This window comes from Lycium ferocissimum, chromosome 2, assembly GCF_029784015.1.
Source record: "Lycium ferocissimum isolate CSIRO_LF1 chromosome 2, AGI_CSIRO_Lferr_CH_V1, whole genome shotgun sequence".
Taxonomy (NCBI): domain Eukaryota; kingdom Viridiplantae; phylum Streptophyta; class Magnoliopsida; order Solanales; family Solanaceae; genus Lycium; species Lycium ferocissimum.
The window spans coordinates 37,881,455-37,902,146 of record NC_081343.1 but is presented as its reverse complement, the minus strand read 5'-3'; the positions used below and the strand labels follow the sequence as shown (position 1 = coordinate 37,902,146).

The 20,692-nt window shown below is 32.6% G+C and overlaps 1 protein-coding gene across 1 annotated transcript; it reads left to right on the top strand.

Moving 5' to 3' along the window:
• The first annotated feature begins 2,093 nt into the window (after window positions 1–2,093).
• LOC132036296 (uncharacterized) lies at window positions 2,094–19,924 on the top strand. Its single transcript, XM_059426605.1, has 9 exons — window positions 2,094–2,504; window positions 3,541–3,685; window positions 4,073–4,241; window positions 4,572–4,830; window positions 5,307–5,395; window positions 18,165–18,347; window positions 18,428–18,513; window positions 18,643–18,727; window positions 19,309–19,924. The coding sequence occupies exons 1-9, from the start codon at window positions 2,303–2,305 to the stop codon at window positions 19,441–19,443; spliced, it is 1,353 nt and encodes a 450-aa protein (XP_059282588.1). The 5' UTR covers window positions 2,094–2,302; the 3' UTR covers window positions 19,444–19,924.
• The last annotated feature ends 768 nt before the right edge of the window (window positions 19,925–20,692 follow it).

Sequence of the window (20,692 nt, the reverse complement as noted above, 5' to 3'; positions counted from 1 at the left end):
CTTAAAAAAAACAGCTTATAAGCTGAAAAAAGTTTATAAGCCAAAAAAAAAAATAAGTTGGTGTAGTCTAACTTATTTTTTTTGGCTTATAAGCTGTAAACAGCTTATAAGCTGCTTTAGATAAGTTAAGCCAAACAAACCCAATTAATTTTTTGGGCTTATTTTAAGTACAAAATGGCTTTAAGCTGGCCAGCCAAACACTCAGAAAAGCTGAAAACAGCTTATAGGCAACTTATAAGTCAATCCAAACGGGCTCTTAATCATTGTTGGGTGAATTAAAGTGAGCAAATTTAAAATTCTATTGTTGGGATTTTTAAAAGGTTGTGATTAACATTTGAAGCTATTTGGTGAAGATTTAATTCATTTCGGATAAAGTTTCATAATTGAAGTTTAGATAGGTTCACTGTATTAAAATATCTAAAATATTGATCAATTGAGCAAGTTTATTATTTTGAAATATCCAGAACTTCTGTTTAGTACTACCTCTGTCCCAAAAAGATTGTCCTCCTTCCCTTTTTAGTCTGTCCCAAAAAGATTATCTCCTTTCTATATTTAGAAACAATTTAACTTTATGAGATGATTTACAGCCACACAAATATTTAAGGCTTGTTTTGGACCACACATTTCAAAAGTCTTCATTTATTTCTTAAACTTTGTGCCAAGTCAAAAGAGGACAATCTTTTTGGGACTGAGGGAGTAAGTAAAATTAATTTATGTCCACAATTTATGTTTGATCTAGGCTGAAGTAACTAAAACACCCCTAAACTTGGCACGAATTGCAACTTCAGTCCCCAAACTATTGCTACACTTCAAGACACCCCTAAGCTTGACTAACTGGGTTTTAATACACCCCCGAGTTGCCACATAGCACAACAAGTGTAGTCACGCACCAATAAGTGTAGTCACACACCAACAGGCGCGTGAGAGGTGCCACGTCAGTTTTTTTTTTTAAATTAAAAAAATCAATTTTGGAAAATTCCTTAAAAAGTAAATTTTTTAAAATCAGAAAAAACTTTTTTTTTTTTTTGAAATGTGGAACACCCATTTTTTAAAAATAATTCTGGATGGGATTTTTTGTTAAAAAATCTGGAACTTTTTAAATCTTGAAAACTGATTTTTTTTTTTTTTTTTAAAAATATGTGCGAAACCCGTTATTTTTAAAAAAAAATCTGAAAAATTGATTTATTTTAATTAAAAAACATGGACTTTTTTAAAATCTGGAAAGCTAAATAAACCCATTATTATAAAAAATAATCTGGAAAATTGAATTTTTGATTAAAAACCTGGACTTTTTTATAATCTAGGATACTGATTTTTTTAAGAATAAAGTGGAAAACTGATAATTTTTTTCTAGATTTAAAAGTTAATCTAATATTCCGGGATTATTTTTTTAAGAAAAATGGGTTTTCCACATTTAAAAAAAAAAAAAAATCAGTTTTTCCATATTTGTATAAAACTCCAGTTTTAATCCACTATTTACCAGTTCTTTTTTAAAGAAGTGTCTTAAAAGAATCATGAAAATCTGGATTTTTTAGGACACTTTTAAAAAAAAATATCAAGTTTTCATTTTTTTTAAATAAAAAAGCAATTTTTTACAGATATTTTAATTAAAACTCTAGTTTTTCATTTTTTTAATCAAATTTTCCAGATTTAAAATAAATATTCCATTGTTTCGGATTTTTTATAAAAGAAAAAAAAATCAATTTTACATTTTAAAAAAAAAACAATTTATGGACGAAAATGTCAAGTGGACGGCAAGTGCATTCCACTTGCCGTGGCATGTCTACTCGGGGGTGTATTAAAACCCAGTTAGCTAAGCTTAGGGGTGTCTTGAAGTGCAACAATAGTTTGGTGACTGAAGTTGCAATTCATGCCAAGTTTAGGAATGTTTTAGTTACTTCAGACTAAAATTTTTGTTAGGCGGGCCAACAAAACAAAACCATACCCATTTGTGAAGTTAACCCAATTTAGACAAACAAATTGCACGGTTTGTCCTTTAAATGGGATTGTCTTTAATTTTTTCACTTTAAAATCAAATTTATACCTAGCGAGACATAAATTCTTGAAGGGATCGGCTTGTGACGCGAAAATTAAACTCATGGCACAAGAAAAAATTAGTTGTCCTGAGGGCCAAAAGTAAGGCGAGTACAAAATAGGGGAAATTTAGACTGGCAAGCCGGTGAGCTCGTAGTCAACCGGAACAATTTCAACTTCCATCAGACAGACAAAACAAACAGTTGGAGGGAGTAGGCCTAATACATTGAATCAATTGATCACTCCCAATCCTTTTCTCCACAAGCATATGGGGGTAGTAATTGAGAGCAATATTTGGGAGCCAAATCCAGTATTCTATTTATTCATATTCATATCATGCTGCTTCTCAATCTTTTCTTTGCCAAGCAACTCCAACAATACCAGAATTTCTTCAGTATTTGATCATGCCCTTCCTTCTTCCTTCATTACTTCCCAAACAAGTTTCCTTTTCCTATATTCTCTTTCTTCGGGTATGCTTTCTAGAATTGGAATTACTCCCTTCGTCCCAATTTATGTGGCACCTTTCCGATTTCGAGAGTTAAACATGTTTTTCTTTAACCGTAACCGTAATTTTATACCTTTTAACTATTTTGAATTGTCAATCATTGTGAATATTTTGCATAATTTCCAAATATATAAATTTTATTTCAAAAATTTTTGAAGATTTCATGCCCGAATTCATGGCTGATAAATTACAAGCCAAGAGGCTGATCAAGGAATATTAATCCATGGCTGCAAAATACCACTGCATGGATTGCTGCCTACTCAAAATTAGTAGGAAAATTGCACTTCTTGTCCTTCAGCTATTGATCAATTCTGGTGTTGGTCCTTGTAATATTTGGCTAAACATATTTAATTTACGTGTTTTTGATCACTTTATATTATATATAGGAAATATGTGATAGGTAGACTATTTTTTGTACTATATTACCCTCACATACGGAGTAACAATATAATTTTTTTTAGAAAGAATTTGTCATGATACATTGATAATTGAACGGTTTAACACTTAATAATTCATTAAATTTGTGAAGGTTTACAGTCAGAAGGATCAAATGCGCAGATATCAATTACTTGAAGGTTAAAGGGCTTAAGTAGATATCATAAGGACCAAAATCAGAATTTATCAATATTTGAGGGACTAAAAGTGCCAATTACTCAAAATAAAAGGAAAAAATAAAAATAAAAACTCATTATGTTTATATATTTTTGAAATTATTTAACTATAGTGGGTTTGGCCGGACCCAATGAAGCAGTACTAGACCCGCTCTTGCTGCAAGCTTAGAGTTTGTCGAGTTACAACCAGCTTATAAACACATATCAGTTACAAGCTATATAAATTAGTGTAAAAGAATGTGTTTTGAAGTTGATTAAGGCACTGTGTACACTGTACACTGTAATTCTGAATGATTACTACATTAGTGTAAGTCAAATAAGTATTGTGTCCTCAATGCAGTTTAGTCATATATATGTTACAGCTATGATACAAATCAAACTATTTCACAGTGATGGAAGGCTTATGGGGAGTATTTGGAGAGTATGGTATGTTATACAATGATATTAGCAGGGAGCAGATGATTGTTTCTCTGTGTCTTGAATATGCAGCTGCTCTCTTTGTTGGTACATTTCAAGGTGTGCTCTCTGATTTGATGTAAGACTTCTACTTATGTTTTCTAAGTTCACTTTCTATGCCCCTGATTCGTAACCGGGGGGGGGGGTGGGGAACTGAACTTGCTATTTGCCTAGCCAATATGTCAAAACTCAAAAGGGACATTTAAGTTCTTCTCAAGGTTTCAGATGAAATATCTTCCATTAACCAAATAATCTACAATGACAGATTTTTACGATATAAAGTAAGGTTGTTTTTACGATTAATCACTGTTCTTCTGAACTGTGCCATATAGCATGAATTTGAAGCTCTTTCTTTAGCCAGTATGTGTTTTCAATTATATGGTGCTGCGCCGACTTTACTATAATTAAATTGGTTGTTGCTATTAAGTTGCGAGGTAATTACCATTTAGCACATCATCCCATGCAGTGGCCAGAAAAAGGTCTGCTTGTTATTTTGCTCGCTGCATCTTTTTGTTGCCATATGGAGGAGGGTAACTGGAGATCCACGTGTTTGGCTTGCTAGCATCTGTCTCTCTCTTGCTTCTACGATCTTCTTCTTCAACTTCGAAACATGGATGGTTGTTGAGCATGATAAGGTTTGTCTTTAGAACGTTTTCTTTTTTTTTTTTTTGGCAGGCGAGGTTTCATTTGCTCTGCATGAGGGAACTACAATTGTTTGGAACCTGCTAGTTCGAGTTTTTTGTCCATTTTATTTGGTCTAAATGGATGGAGTAAAGGACAAATAAAAGGTTGGAGCCATATAACTATATTCTTTTCAGTATAGGTTTCTTTGCCATCAGCAGCAGCCTAAGTGCTTTCAGCTGAACATTTCCCAGTTCATGTAGACTTTAGACACAGGTGTTTTTGGAATTATTTCAGTGGAATAGTCTCATATAGTTAACTAAGATATGGATCATTATTTGCAGCTGGGACAGAGGCAAAATTTGGTGAATGACAAGTTTTGGTTAATGACTTTTGCTGAATCTGCATCTTTCATTGGAAGCCAAGTGCTTGGGAACTGCTTAATTGGTGGTAATGGAAAGAGAAGTTTGCTTTCTCCTTCCGGTGCGGTTTTGGTAATGGCTATTATTGCTCTGGTTCACGTTAGCCAAGGCTGGAAGGAAGATCCAAAATCAACTATTTTTAAGGATTATCAGACTAAATTTCATACATATATATTCAAGGGTGCGGATTTTCTGCTCTTTTTCTTATCTTACTTTACCTCTTCAAGACTTTATTCCTGTTCTGCACACACGCATAATAATGTGGGCTGAGTAAATAATGGTGGTCACACAGCAACAAAATCATGGACTTTTTCCTGGTGTGTTCATGCATTCCGTATTGAACTTAATGGGTTCACATTGCCCAAAATTTAAAGGGAGATAAGTATGTCCATTGAGTAAATTATCAAGGTCCTATATAACCTTTCGTTTTTTATGTTATGAACTGTGCAGAATTCTGAATTGTCCACTTTGAGAAACTAGAAACTACTTTGGATGATCATAATATAGTATGGCCGGACAGAATGAACATGGATCTGTATGAGATAAATCATATGAATGATGAATGCAAGTTGGTAGTTCTGGAATTCAGATTGGTTAGTAATTTTGCTTAAAACACAATATAAGTCTAAATAACTAGGGATTGTTTATTCCTGACAGATAAAAGGATATGGCTTTTATCATGGGCGCAAGCTTCTGTCCACTTCTCCATTGCTATTTTTTGGATCCTTTGGGCTCCAACCATTGTGGTATGAATTTCACTGTCTTTGGATGGATGAAACAAACTTTAACAATTTTCTGGTTGACATGAATTTCACTGCCTTCGGATGGATGAAACAAACATTAAAAATTTTCTGGTTGACATGAATTTCACTGCCTTCGGATGGATGAAACAAACATTAAAAATTTTCTGGTTGACATTTTTGTTTTATCTCATAGAAACGTTTTTCTAAGAGGAACACTCGTTTCTCTAATCTACCTAAATATGTAACTCTATTTTTCTTCTTTTGGATTGATGTGCTAGTGAAATATTTCAAGAAACTATGCACAACACTACTCCCTTTATTCTTTTTATAAGATAAGTGCTACTCCCTCTATCCTTGTTCAGATGGATATTATAGAGTTTCTGGATTATACACTTGGAGAACACAAGTGTGACTTACTTCTGTAACCTTAAACTTTAATATTAGTTGTTGAAGGTAGTAGCTGAAGTTTATTTTGTGAAACAACACAATAGTTGATCAGATTTGAATTGTAAGTCAGAATGAAGTGTGTCAAGGGCAGAGCATTCTTCTTATTACTAATGGAAACCTTTGATGAATAGATTGATGATATTCATGCTTTGTGCCAAGGGTGAGTTGGCTTTGTTGGCTTCTTGTGTATGACATAGCTGCATGCCGTCTAGTATATATCCAAGTCTTCGGTCAACATATTATGTGGATAAGCCATTTTCCTGTAACTTTAACATATAAAGGGAAAATGCATAAATAGCGCCCCCCCCCCCCCCACCCCCCCACCCACACACACACACACAAAACTTGTCCACTAAACTTTAACTTTACGGGCATCTTTTTTTTTTTTAATGACATGGGAACCCACAGCCGCTATCCTTCGGATACGCACAGGGTAACTTTACGGGCGTTTATTTACCCCCTATTCTAATCTGAAGTGAAATTGATACCCCTTAACAGGTGACGTGACAATCAACTTTTGGAAAGGGAGCTAGGAGGAAAATTAACACTAAAAAAGCAGTCCAAATGTCATTATCTAATTGGATGATATATAATTAATTATACTTAGGCCTCATTTGTTTGCACTTAATGGAGGTCTGAATCTTAATCATTCAGATTCAGCCCATTAAGTGCATTTGTTTTAATGTGCGAATTTTAATTATTTAGATTCGAGTCATTAAGTGCGTTTGTTTGTTCATATAAAAGCTCTTAATGGATACGATTAGATCTGAATAAATCAAATCCATAAAAGAGTCTTATTCCATTCAGACTCATTACAGCCGTCTCTTCTCAGCCAAAAATTTCACGCCTCTGCCTTCTCTTCTCAACCAATTCCTTCCCACCCACCCACCCCCTCCCCCCCTCCCTTCCCTCTTGAACTAGTAAGTGTTCATAATCTTTATAAGTATTTTGTATATTATCACAATATTTTTGGGTATATTGATGTTTATCAACGTGCTACGTTTTTTTTTTGTTGCCCCACTTATGGAAAAAGATTGAACTTTTTGCTAAAAGTAATAAGAAATTCTACTTTCTGGGTTTAATGTTGTATTGAGATTGGTACCGTGATAGAAATTTATGGGTTTGGGGCTATCATGTCAACCACCTTTTTGTTTGTAGTGAAATTTAAAATCCGTACTTCAATGCTGGTAACTACTTTATTGATTACTCCATGTAATAGCTTTTTAGTGGATTGGTCTTTCACGATTAGCTTTTTAGTTGCTGCATTCTTACGTAGTCCATGGTAATAGCTCATAAAGGTAATAGCTTTTTCCGCTCCCTGCTAATAAATACAAAAAAATCCATCTGGGGTTCTTTTTTTGATTTCAAAAAGAATAATTTTTATCCTTTTTTTTTTTTTGCTTTAGTCTCATAATTCTACCTATTGAATTGAATTTCATTGTATGCCCAGGTACTTGATTTTTCAAATTTGGAGAAATTTTTTGAGAATTGAGCTTTTTAGTTGGTGCATTGTTAGGTAATTCATTTGAGCTTTAAGATAAGTGTATAGAGAATTAAGTAGTATGGCTTCTCTAGTGAGTTTGGGGAATGTTTATGGATGTTCTTCTGGACAATTTGAAGGGTCATTCTCACTAGTTAGGAGGGTTTCTTTTTAATTCCAACAACTTTAAGGGTTGGACTTGAGAAGTAAAATGAGACCTTTATGTGGAACCTTGGTTGATGATTTTTGCTAACGTTGGTTTAGCTGAAGAAAATTTTTTGGTTCTTACTTCTCAGGAAACATTGAAAAGTTTAGAGAAGGAGAACACGAAGATGTGTTGGATGAAACAAATGGGCCTAATTGAACAGCTGAAGATTCACATATAATGGACAATATGCGTGAACAACTTGCACTTCAACTAATGCAAAGAAGAGGAAATACTTGATAGTTTTATATTTTATTATTTGAAATATTTTTATAGTGTTTAAACGTTAGAATTTGATCTGATTGTTTTGTAGTTGATTAGTTAAATTATATTATACTTGAGGTTTGAAGTGGAACGAGATTTTGTTTAGCTGGATGATTTTTTTGGTTAAAAAATTAACTTATGTTGAATTCTTAGAAAAAATTCATGTTACCTTGTTACAGTAATACTTTTTATATTGATATATAAATTTTAGTTGCATTTCAGATAGTTTAATTTTTTTTTTCAAATATAATATCCAAATATTATGTTCTATCAAAAATATAAATTTATTTTGCTGAAATGAGATTTTTATAATATTTTATTGATATAGTGTAATTTCACATGCACGTTCGTTCATTGAAAACAAACGGTACTTAATATTCGGATGTGCGTTCGGTATTGGATACTGTATTACATCTTAATATTCAGATGTTCATTCAGATCCAGATATCTAGATCTTAATGCACATCTTAATATTCAGATATGTATTCAGATTCAGACGTCTTAATTTTAATGGAAACAAATGAGGCCTTAGTCATGTTTTTCTTAATATTTTAATTTCATTCGAGGTTTCTTCTCCTCTTTCCTTTTTCTCTTTTCCTTTCCTTATTCTTTTTCTCCCTTTTCTCTTTCGTGTTTCCAGATTTTTCCGACATTGCCATCTCCGGCGGAAATACTTTTCCCCTCATCCACGCCATTCTCTTTTTTCTTTTTTGTTTCCTTATAAATTTGATTACTAGGTTTAATATTACACATAATAAAAGGAAGATCTAATTTGTTTCTTAGACATTAGATGTGGGTTTGATTGGCCGAAAAAGTTGTTCGCTGGTGCCATTTTTTCCGATGAAGTTGACCATGTAAAAGTTTCCTTTCTAAATCACTGATTAAAACACTTCCCTTAGATCTTACCTTTGTAAGTCGAAATCTAAGATTCAAAAGTAGAGATTGAAACAGTACCATCTTCACCAGCAAATCAAATTCCAGCGACCTTTCTTTTCTCTGTATAAATGTCTATCTCATCAATAAACTACCGTGTTGAAAAGCTCCTTGAATTATGGGCGGGGTGTGTGTGTGTTGTGAATTTGATAACTAAAAAAAAAAAAAAAATTGGCCATGAAAGAGAGCTGCCATGAATGTAGGAAAGGAAAGAAAATTGGGAAAGAAGAAGGGCAAAACTAAAAAGAAATAATAAATAAATGAATTAAAATAAAACGATTAAAGAAATAGTGTTATACACGTGTCAGCGCGTGTATAACATTAATTTGGGATTGTTTTGGGAAGGAGGTAAAGGTGTCAACCGGTTCGGCTAACGGTTTTTAACTTGAAACGGACGGAACCGAACCGGTTAACGTTCTACCTGCTTCCTGCTAATTTAACGTTTAATTATCTGTCCTGGTCCAATATTTTAGGAGCCGGAGCAACCGGTTAATTCGAGAAACCTAACGGATCGGTTAAACCTAAGGAAAATTAAAAAAAAAAAAAAAAAAAGCAAAGAGCGGGTGGGCAGGTAGTTAATGGACCGGGGCAACGTCCCATTTGCAAAAATGGCCGTTGCCAAACGGCCATTTTGTTAATTTTGGCCCCCAAATTTTTTTTTTTAACACTTTAACCCATCCCCCACCCCTATATAAACCCTTCTTCATTTTCATTTTAATTCACACCAATTCACTCTTCTTCATCTTTCTCTCAAATCTCAATCTCTCAATTATAATTATTTTGCAATAACTAGCCACAAAGTCTTATTATAGTTTCAACTTTCAATTATTAATTTTGCAATTATAATATTGTTGGTGGAGTTGGTGATTTTGCAACAATCCGAAGTAGCTTTGGTGGATTTGCAATTCTAGCCGCCTTGACTTTCTTGGAAATTAATCCTAAGAATTTGGTACCTTCGTTCCAACTCTATCTTTATTTTTCGCAATTTAATTCTAGCAATTTAATTTACGCAATTTAATTTACGCAATTTAATTTGTTGTAATTTATTTTCTTGTGATTTATTTGATTGTGATTTAAATTAATTCTATTTAATAATGTCAAAGAGATTAAGACGTGGTGCGAGTAATAGTAGTCGTATTGTTAGAGGTGCGCTTAATGAGGAAACATTTGTGGAAGAAACACCTAATGTAGGTATTGATGTTGGTGGAAATAATCCACTTTTAGGTCATGAGGCAATGCAACAACATTTTACCGACACTTTTAATGAAGACTTAAATGATGATGATGAAACACAACCCCCCCGAAAATCCCATAGAGATACATGTCCCGCACAATCACATACACAAGACAAAAACCGCCTAGAACTCGTAAGCCAACAAACTAAAATTTGGAAATTTATGACTAAGAATAGGGAAAGCCAATCGGCTACATAACATATGTGGACAAGTATTTAGTTTTAAGCAAGGAATCGGTAAGGATGGTGGAACGGGTACACTAAATTCTCGTATGAGAACCAAACATATGGATGCTTGGGGAGAGCAAACGGTTCAAATGTGGGGGGGATTCAAATGACGATAGACCCACGAACCGGTAGAAATTTTAAGTATGACAAGAAAAAAGAACGCGTAGAAATAGCTAAAATGGTAGCTTATGATTGTTTACCATTTTCCTTTCCCTCGGGTTTGGGGTTTGTTACTTACATTCAACGTTGTTATAATCCATTATTTGAGGGTATTCCTAGAAGTTGATAGCATCCACGGTAGCGTACATCCATTAAAGTTTGACGGGCTTAAATGTGAAATCAAAAAGATGCTTATCGTCAAAGAAGAGCCCAAGAATAAGCTCAAGAACTATAGCGAGAGTGGACTAAGTACTACACGTATTTCATGATCCAAGTCCAAGTACGAAACAAGGAAGATTTAGGCCCACAAGAAGCCCAAAAGAAGAGCCCAAAGAGGGGCTGATTTGTACGCAATTAAGGGGATTTTTTGCACGCCCAAATTTGAGGTGAAAGTCACGCCCAAACATGGGCTCTTTGGTTGACTTTTTCCTTTATTTCTTTAGGAACAAGTTTGACAATATTTTATATGCTTTCCTAGTTCAAGGTTTCCTAGTTTTAGGATTTCCTAGTTTAATCCTAATTAGGTTTTATTATTTAATTATTTCCATAAAAGTATATTCTAATCCCATTCTATTTGGGATAAGTTTCCCATATATATATAGGGGTGGATTTTGTTATTTTCATTAGACAAATATTATTATTATTGAGATTTTCTCTATTTTACACCTTTGTGTGTGGCTACTTTGGATTTATCTTGCAACCTTATAAGAACGATTCTTTTAAGAGGTAAGATTAATTCTCAAGTACTTGATATCTTTGGTTCTTATTCGTAAATTAAAGAAGGTAATTAGTCTTATACTAATTATTGTCTCTAATTTCTTCGAAATAGGGGTCTAGATCACCTTTTGATATAAGTTCTTGAATTGACTCTATTAGTATCTTAATTAGTCTTAATCCGCTAATTTTGAATACTAAGACCAATTAGGGTTCTTATCACTTAATCTTGAAATTTGGGGATTTTACTCTTGAATTTCGCCTATCTTTATATTCTTGTCTTTAATCTTCATATTTTTGCTTCCGCATTATAATCTTGTTTGTTCAAGTAACCCGATTCTTATCAGAAGGTATCAGAGCGGTGCTATCAAGGTTCCGTTCTTGATAATCTTGGGAGTTTCGTAAAAAAAAAAAAAAAAATGAAAATTTTTTTTTTTATTTTAATTGTAGTTGTTAAAGGTAAGCTACACAAGAAAGAAGAAAAAAAAAAAAAAAGTCAATTGCTAGAGAATTGAGTTATTATCAAGAAACTTGTTTTGATGTGTTTCTTGGTTTCCAACGTTAAGAAGGAAAATCAAGAAGAGGGAAATTTGAAGTTTTCTTTTTACATAAATTAGTCTTTTTTTCTTGTTTCATCAATCCCAATTAAATGCAAGGAGTTGGTAAATTATTTTTTCTTTCTAAATCTTACTTAAAAGGTTGTTACTAATAGGGTTTATATATAAATCCTAAAGAATCCAACCAAAGGTAGTAATTTGAGTGGAAAAGACAAGAGAGGGTAAGATCAATAGAGAGAGAAAAGAGCCAAATTGAGATACTTGTTTCTTTGATATTTTCTTGAGATGTCTCAAACGATGAAGGAAATTGAAGTCAGAACTCAAAACGACACCAACTTAGCTAAAGTGTCCCGTATGACGACCACACGATTGGAGGATATGAATGTCAATGTAGTCGATTTAAGGAGGGAAAATATTTTTCATACAAGGTGTGGGATAAATGGTAGACTTTGCTCTATGATTATTGATAATGCAAGTGGTGCTAATGTGGTGAGTTCATACGTAGTGGAGAAGTTGGAACTTACATGCATCAAGCACACTACTCCTTATAAGCGGCAATGGTTGAATGATTTTGATGAACTTAAGGTGACAAAGCAATGCGAAATTTCTTTCGCCATTGGAAAGTATTCTGATAATGTTCTTTGTGATGTAATTCCAATGCAAGATTGTCATATCATGCTTGGACGCCCATGGTTGTTTAATAGGAATGCAATTCATGACAGGAAGAAGAATAGAGTTTTTCTTGAGCTAAATAGAAGAAAACATATACTTGCACCTTTACCTCCATCAGAAGTTTATGAAGATCGAAACGTGTGAGCGAAGCAATGAAATTTTTGAGAGAGAAAAGAACGAGAGAAGTAAGGAGTGCATGTTGACATCTCCGTGAGAGGAAAAAGGAGAGGTTGTGTTGTGTGAAGAGAGTGGGATGTCAAGTGAGAAAAAAAGTGTGCTTGAGAGAAAAGAAAAGAGAGATGATAATGAAATAGAAAAGGAGAGGGATAGTCGTGAGATTGAGAGAGAAAAACAAGAGAGTTTGAGTGAGATTATTTCTAACTCTAACATTCCTACTTCTTTTCCGAGTTTTGACTCTCTTGTAGGTACTCATGGGAAAGTTTGCATTGTAAAACCATCATTGGATGAAACTAATCCTAATGTGGTCAAAACTACACACATCTCATAGGGCGAGTGCATGTTGATGAGAAGGATAAAGTTGTGAATCTAATACCAATGAACAAGAAAAAACGAGGTGATATTATTTCTTTGCTGCATAAGACCAAGTATGGTATGTATAATTGGTTTATTCACACTCTTGGAATTCCTAGAACACTTGAGGTCTTTCTAGAGGTAATGAACTACACTCTAATTTCTTATGTTGGTGACTTTATTAATTTTGAGGATGATATTTTGCTATATAACAAGTCATTAACTATAACCTCTAAGTTCAAGTCATAAGAGTAATTTGTTCTCTTTTAAAATTGAGCATGACGTTGTTATTTGTGGATTCTCACTTGTTGAAAAAAGACATAATGTTTGTAGGCTTGCTAGTGAGTTAGATGATTCTTCTTCTCTTATTCTAGTGTCAAATGAGTTTTCATGTGATAACTTGTTGGAATATGATTTTTTCTGCATGATGAGACATAATTCTTCAAGTATTAGCAATATTGCTAATTGTGAGCTTAACAAGTTCTATACTACTAGTGATAAGGAGATAGATGATTATTATGCTACTAGTGTTCAAATACTTTTTGTTGAACGTATCCATGATTTCTTGTTTGAGAATTTGAGCAATTACTTAGAATTCAATAAGATTGAAAATATTATTTGTGATGATCCCACAAGAAGCTCGGATTTAATGGACATTTTGTTTTGAAATTTAATGGTTCTTCTAACTTTCTTGAAAACTCTTGTGCTTATGTGAATGGCTTTTATGTAGAATCGGGAGGTGTAATTAAGGATGCTTGGATACATCATAAAAGTGTTCAATTTGAAGCATGCTTTAGGGGTCTTGTGTCGTCTTTATCATGCCCATTGGAAGACTTTATTGATAGAACTAAATTGGCAAGGCATGTATCATTCCTTAGAACATATAGACGTAATTTTTGTGGTGCTTATATAAGTAGAAAATTTTCTATTGGGATGATGACATTCACATGCTTTATAGGGGTGTATTTATACATGCTAGGATTAATTGGGTTAAGTGGACACATGGTCACTATCTTGTTTTGTTCCTACCATTGTTACTTTCGATTAATGAATGTTGCTTACTAATGGAAGTCTACTTGATTTTAAGAGATTCAAATTCGAGGACGAATTGTTTTCAAGAAGAGGGAATGATAGCATCCACGGTAGCGTACATCCATTAAAGTTTGACGGCTTAAATGTGAAATCAAAAATATATGCTTATCGTCAAAGAAGAGCCCAAGAATAAGCTCAAGAACTATAGCGAGGATATACTAAGTACTACACGTATTTCATGATCCAAGTCCAAGTACGAAACAAGGAAGATTTAGGCCCACAAGAAGCCCAAAAGAAGAGCCCAAAGAGGGGAGCCGATTTGCATGCAATTAAGGGGCGATTTGCACGCCCAAATTTGGGCTGAAAGTCACGCCAAACATGGGCTCTTTGGTTGACTTTTCCTTTATTTCTTTAGGAACAAGTTTGACAATATTTTATATGCTTTCCTAGTTCAAAGGTTTCCTAGTTTTAGGATTTCCTAGTTTAATCCTAATTAGGTTTTATTATTTAATTATTTCCATAAAAGTATATTCTAATCCCATTCTATTTGGGATAAGTTTCCCCTATATATAGGGGTGGATTTTGTTATTTTCATTAGACAAAATATTATTATTATTGAGATTTTCTCTATTTTACACCTTTGTGTGTGGCTACTTTGGATTTATCTTGCAACCTTATAAGAACGATTCTTTTAAGAGGTAAGATTAATTCGCACCTTTGATATCTTTGGTTCTTATTCGTAAATTAAAGAAGGTAATTAGTCTTATACTAATTATTGTCTCTAATTTCTTCGAAATAGGGGTCTAGATCACCTTTTGATATAAGTTCTTGAATTGACTCTATTAGTATCTTAATTAGTCTTAATCCGCTAATTTTGAATACTAAGACCAATTAGGGTTCTTATCACTTAATCTTGAAATTTGGGGATTTTACTCTTGAATTTCGCCTATCTTTATATTCTTGTCTTTAATCTTCATATTTTTGCTTCCGCATTATAATCTTGTTTGTTCAAGTAACCCGATTCTTATCAGAAGTACTTGTAGAGCCGATGTTATAGATTTGTTTAAAAAATATAGATTTTATTTGCGCCACGTATTTAATTCTTTAAATTGTAATGTTTGTCTTACCGCTGATTTGGGTCTTAGTATTAACCATTTAGATTTTTTTGCTATTACATGTCATTGGGTTGATGACAACTGGGTTATGCAAAAAAAAATTATAGCTTTTTTATATGACGAAGGAAAAGGTCGTCACGATGGAAAATTTTTAGCCGATTCAATGTCTACTATTATGAGATTTTTTAACATTTATAGAAAAACACTTTGTATTGCTTTAGATAATGCTTCTAATAATACAAAGGCGGTTGGTCTTTTAAAAAAAGAAATAAACCCTCCTCTAAAAACTATTTTTCATGTAAGATGTAGTTGTACATTTTAAATTTAATTGTTAAAGATGGTCTTGAGCATTTTGATGATTCTTCAAAAAGTTAGAAATGCTTTGCGTTTCTTTTTTGTAATGCTAATAGGGGAAGAATTAGAGATTTTAAGAATGCTTGTGTGGAAAATAACCTTAGACCTAGGAAAATTCAAATAGAAATTGAGACTAGGTGGAACTACACTTACATTATGCTACAACAAGCATATGAGTATAGGATTCCCATACAACAAGTTTACAACAAATATAATACCGATAGTCAGGATTGGTTAAATTTTATGCATTGGGAAGATGTTAAAGAATGTATTGAACTCTTAGAAAATTTTAATAATGCAACTCTTGCTTTTTCTAGACAATTTTATCCCACGGTAACCGGAATTTTAGCCTACTTAGCGGAAATAGCTAGAGTTTTACAAGAGTATAAACATAAACCGATTATCAAGTGGCTATTTTTGAAATGATAATCAAATTTAAGAAGTATTTTTTTCCATCCCAACTTTATTTATATTGGGTTCCTTTTAAATCCTTGTTTAAAATCTGTTTATACTAAAAATTTGGTTAGTCAAATTTATACATTTTTAGAAATTGAAGCGGGAACTCAACCATCTTTAGTGAAGCCGAACTCGCTATTGATGATGAGTTTAGAAAAGTTTTTACTCATTATTCTAGTTTGGAAGAACGTAAGGCACCCGTTGCTCCACGCCCTACTACTTCTCAAAGTAGCAAAAGGGCTTGTCGGGTTTAAAAGTTTTACATTCACAGCCAACTTCTTCTTCTACTGCAAACTTTGATGAATATAACTTTTATTTGATGCACCCAAATGTAGATATCAACCAACTGGATGAGGTGGACGTCTTAGCATGGTGGAAGAAGTACAAGGCAAGCTATCCGGTACTTTCAAGAATGGCTCGAGATATCCTTACGGTTCAAGTATCAACCGTGGCTTCGGAGAGCGCATTTAGCCAAGGAAGACACAAATTGGAGACCATAGACATTCATTATCCGGCTTTAGCTTGCAAGTACTAGTGTGCATTCGAGATTGGATTAGATCGGAGCGACGCAACCAAAACTCGAAGCGGAGGAAGGCGAAGAGGAAGAAATTGAAGATTTGATAGCTAGTGGACCGGACCAAATGGAAGACTTTGAAGATATTTCCATGACCGAATATGATGTGGGGGAAATTAACGAAATGGTTCAAAATTGGTGATTTTATTATTCTACTATTTTTGTACAACTCATGTATTATTTGCAAGTTAAAAAAAAATACAACTTGCAAATAAATGTTATCCAAGAATGAATAAAAATATGGCTCATTGAGCTTACTTCTATTTACTTGTGTTCATATTTTTACTTTTATTAAGTTAGGAATATACCTAAAATATACTAAGAATATACTTATAAGTATATTAAGTTATATAGTATACTTAAACATATATAAGTATATATAGTATATACTATATATAAGTATATATATATATAAGTAAGTATATATAGTATATATATTAAGTTATACATATATTTAGTATATATATTAAGTATATATAGTATATATAGTATATATGTATATATAGTATATATATTAAGTTATATATATATATAAGTATATGTAAGTTATACATATATATATATATGTATATTAATATATATATATATAGTATAACTTTTTAAGTTATACATATATTTAGTATATATATTAAGTATATATAGTTATACACATATTTAGTATATATATTAAGTATATATAGTATATATAGTATATATGTATATATATATATTAAGTTATACATATATTTAGTATATATATTAAGTTATACATATATATATTAAGTTATACATATATATAAGTATATATAGTATATAAGTATATATATATTAAGTTATACATATATATATAAGTATATCTAAGTTATACATATATATGTATAACTTAATATATATATAGTATATATATTAAGTTATACATATATTTAGTATATATATTAAGTATATATAGTATATATATATATATGTATATATAGTATATATATTAAGTTATACCTATATATAAGTATATATAGTATATATATTAAGTTATCCACATATTTAGTATATATATTAAGTATATATAGTATATATGTATATATATTAAGTTATACATATATTTAGTATATATATTAAGTTATACATATATATAAGTATATGTAGTATATAAGTATATATACTATATATATTAAGTTATACATATATATAAGTATATACTAAGTTATACATATATATGTATACGAAAAACACTATTAAATTGCCGACTTGTCGTTAGGGATTAGTCGATAAATATTTAAACTTTAATTATAAAGTTGTATAACATATGTAAATATACCTACAATATACAAATAAATACTATAATATATATATACAATACAAAAAAAAAAAAAAAACATATTTTAAACACTCCAAACCGGGACCGGTTCCGTTGAGTTTTAAAACTGAAACCGGAACCGGTTAAGCGGTTCCGGTTTTTTAACCGAGAACTAAAACCGGTTCCTTAACCGTTCCATAACCGTTCAATTGGAACCGGTTGACACCTTTAGAAGGAGGTATTAATTTCACTTCAGATTAGAATGGGGTTTGGGAGGGGGGGGGGGTGTTGGTTTAAACAAACGTCTGCAGAGTTAAAGTTCTGAATTAAGTTTAGTGGACAAGTTTAGAGGGGGAACTTTATGCATTTTCCCATGTATAAACAATGTCTTTTCTGGCCAATATCACTTTGTCTCAAACTTTGGAACATTACCAACATCATGAGGAATCCTGAATCAGATTTTCTTTCCGTTCTGACTTCAATATCACCATTTTGTTCCTTGTCTGAAAGAATTGGTACTTCCTCTAAAAGTTTTTTCTGATTATAGGGAGATGGCAGAGAGGTTCTGTTAGGTTTAATATATCCGTGCTTTCTCGATGCTAAGATGCTAGGAAGCACTGCGTTTCCGTGGTTCTTCAATGGACCTTTATCACTTCGAACAGAAGACTGCTTGGTGTATGCTTTTGCTGTTATGGGCTTAGTCATTTCCGTCATAGCATATGACTATCAGGTACTTGAATCATGTAATTTCTTGATTTAGTTTTTGATAACAAGCTTTCTGGTCAACCTTATTTTGCCATGTGATTGCAGGAAATACAAGTTCTTGTGGTGCTATTCTGCATCTTTCATGCTTGCATGGGACTGGTTTTGCCTTCGCTCGCCAGATTGAGAACCATGTAACTACAAAAGTGTACTATATATTTATTTATTTAAACAAATCATGCTTTCTTAGTAGTCAATGTGGGGAATATATTAAGCTGGAGTGTTTCTTTTGCTCAAGTTTCTTTTCTTCCTACGATATGCAGGTACGTACCTAACGAACTTCGCAGTGGAATAATGAGTTTATCTCTCGCTCCTTCAAACACTATTCTGTTATTCTTTCTTGTGCAGGTCTGTACAAGACACCATTTAATCTGTTATCACATTAAAAAAAAAAAAAAAAAAAACAAATCCACATTTTATAGTGGCATCTTGTGCCCTCTAAAACCCGTTAAAAGAAGGTAGCATCTGGATGGTGAATGCCTAAATGCAGGTTGCTTAGAAATTAGGGGTCTCTCATGATGTATGCTAGAGCACGATGAATATGCATTAGTTTTTCTCTCAGCCTCATTTATCTTTTTGTGCTCACAGTTGTGTATTTGAATCATCGACAACACCTTCTGTTTTCTACATTCAAAACATTATTGGTTCATGAATCCATTCTAAAAGAAAGATAGAGAAGTTAGTACCCCGTGTAAACTACAATATATGTTTTATGTAGACATGTTTTCCACGAGGACAGGAATAAGGTGCAATAGTACATATAGACTAGGAACAGGGGAAGAAAATACTTCACTGGTTTGAACTCTTGCATCTGATTTTGTTGACTATATATGCAAAATGCCAAACTTTATCATGAGACTTCTAATTTATGTTTCCGGTGATTTGGTGAATATTTGATACTTTTACTAATAATTTTGAAAATTTTGTAGAGGGGTTGGTACCGGAATATTGAAAATTCAACCATTATAGCAACAGCTGCACTTGGTCTTTTTACTGCCGCTGGATGCATGTATATGTTGAAGCAGCTGGGAAAGCAACCACACCAGAATTGGCACAAGTTGTGACCCCTTCAATGTCTGAAGCTCTTCTATTGGAAATGAGTAAGCTCCTGAATATTGCATGTTGACTCAAAGAACTTTTAAGCCTCACAACTTCACAAAGAATACGGAGGGACATCCTCTTTAAATGGGAAATCAAAGACTGATGCAGCCATTAACGAGGTGTTTGAAGGAGATTCTCCAATGGAGTTCAATAATCAAATGGCCTGAGACACTAAATCATATTTTGAGCTTCACTATATGACAAGGAGGGTAATATTAGAGGAAAAGAACTTACCTGTACCTGGTGTTCACTATTGAGAAGCGTGATAAGGCATGGTGGTATAATTTGGGTTTGCATTTCATCCCTTGGAAAGTCTTGTTGATCAGCAAACAGTTATAGTGCCAATCTTTTTTGGGAGAAACATCATCCTTCTTATTTAGTTTTATATACTTTGGTTAAGAAGAGAAATTATAATTTTATGAAGGTTACGATGATTACTGAATTTTTTCTCGGGCCATTCAGACCTCACCGTTTTACACAATTTTGCAGGCCATTGTATTTTTCCGTGAATGAAACACAAGCCCTTCAATTGAATTCAACTTCAAATAATAGGAGTAATTTCTTCTCAACGAAAATATTAAGATCACGTGCAATCCCCGGGGGGATGTTACAAATTTCAAAAATAGATCTTTAACAGTTGACTTTGAATTTATTTACTCCATCCCATTCACTTTTACTTGTCTACTTTTGACTTTGCATGTTTTTTAAGAATTAATAAATGAAGTATGTATTTTACTACTATAATACTGACATTAATTGATGTATAATTGTATTGGAGTTGGAAAAATGACTTGGAATGAGTAATAAATGCTAAGAGTAAAACAGGAAAAATAAATTATTTTTCTTTTGATATGTGAAAGTAGACGAGTAAAAGTGAAAATCTTATAATAGTGGATAAGTAAAAGTGAACGGAGGGAGTATATCAAAAGAAAAACTCTCTCATCTTATTTCACTTAATTATTGTTTAGACGGACGAGCAAATCATTATTCGACCCATTTCCAATAGAAATAATTATCATTTCACTTTATCTGACCGTTGTCGGAACTCAGAACTATGTTCTTTCCCAAATATCATAATGCTAGCATATTTGACCAAGCTTTTTGGAAGTTCAAAGTGTTTTTTTTTTAAATGCTTATTTTAAAAAATTGAGGTGTTTAGCCTATCTTTTAGGAGAAAATAAGTGTTTTTAAAAAGTAGCATACACTATTTTT

Bases quoted from the DNA above. Each gene is read 5' to 3' on its own strand.
- LOC132036296 (XM_059426605.1), top strand. From the start codon at position 2,303: ATGGGGGTAGTAATTGAGAGCAATATTTGGGAGCCAAATCCAGTATTC. The intron at 5,396-18,164 runs GTATGAATTTCA...TTCTGATTATAG, and splicing joins TTTGGGCTCCAACCATTGTG to GGAGATGGCAGAGAGGTTCT. The intron at 18,728-19,308 runs GTCTGTACAAGA...AAAATTTTGTAG, and splicing joins TGTTATTCTTTCTTGTGCAG to AGGGGTTGGTACCGGAATAT.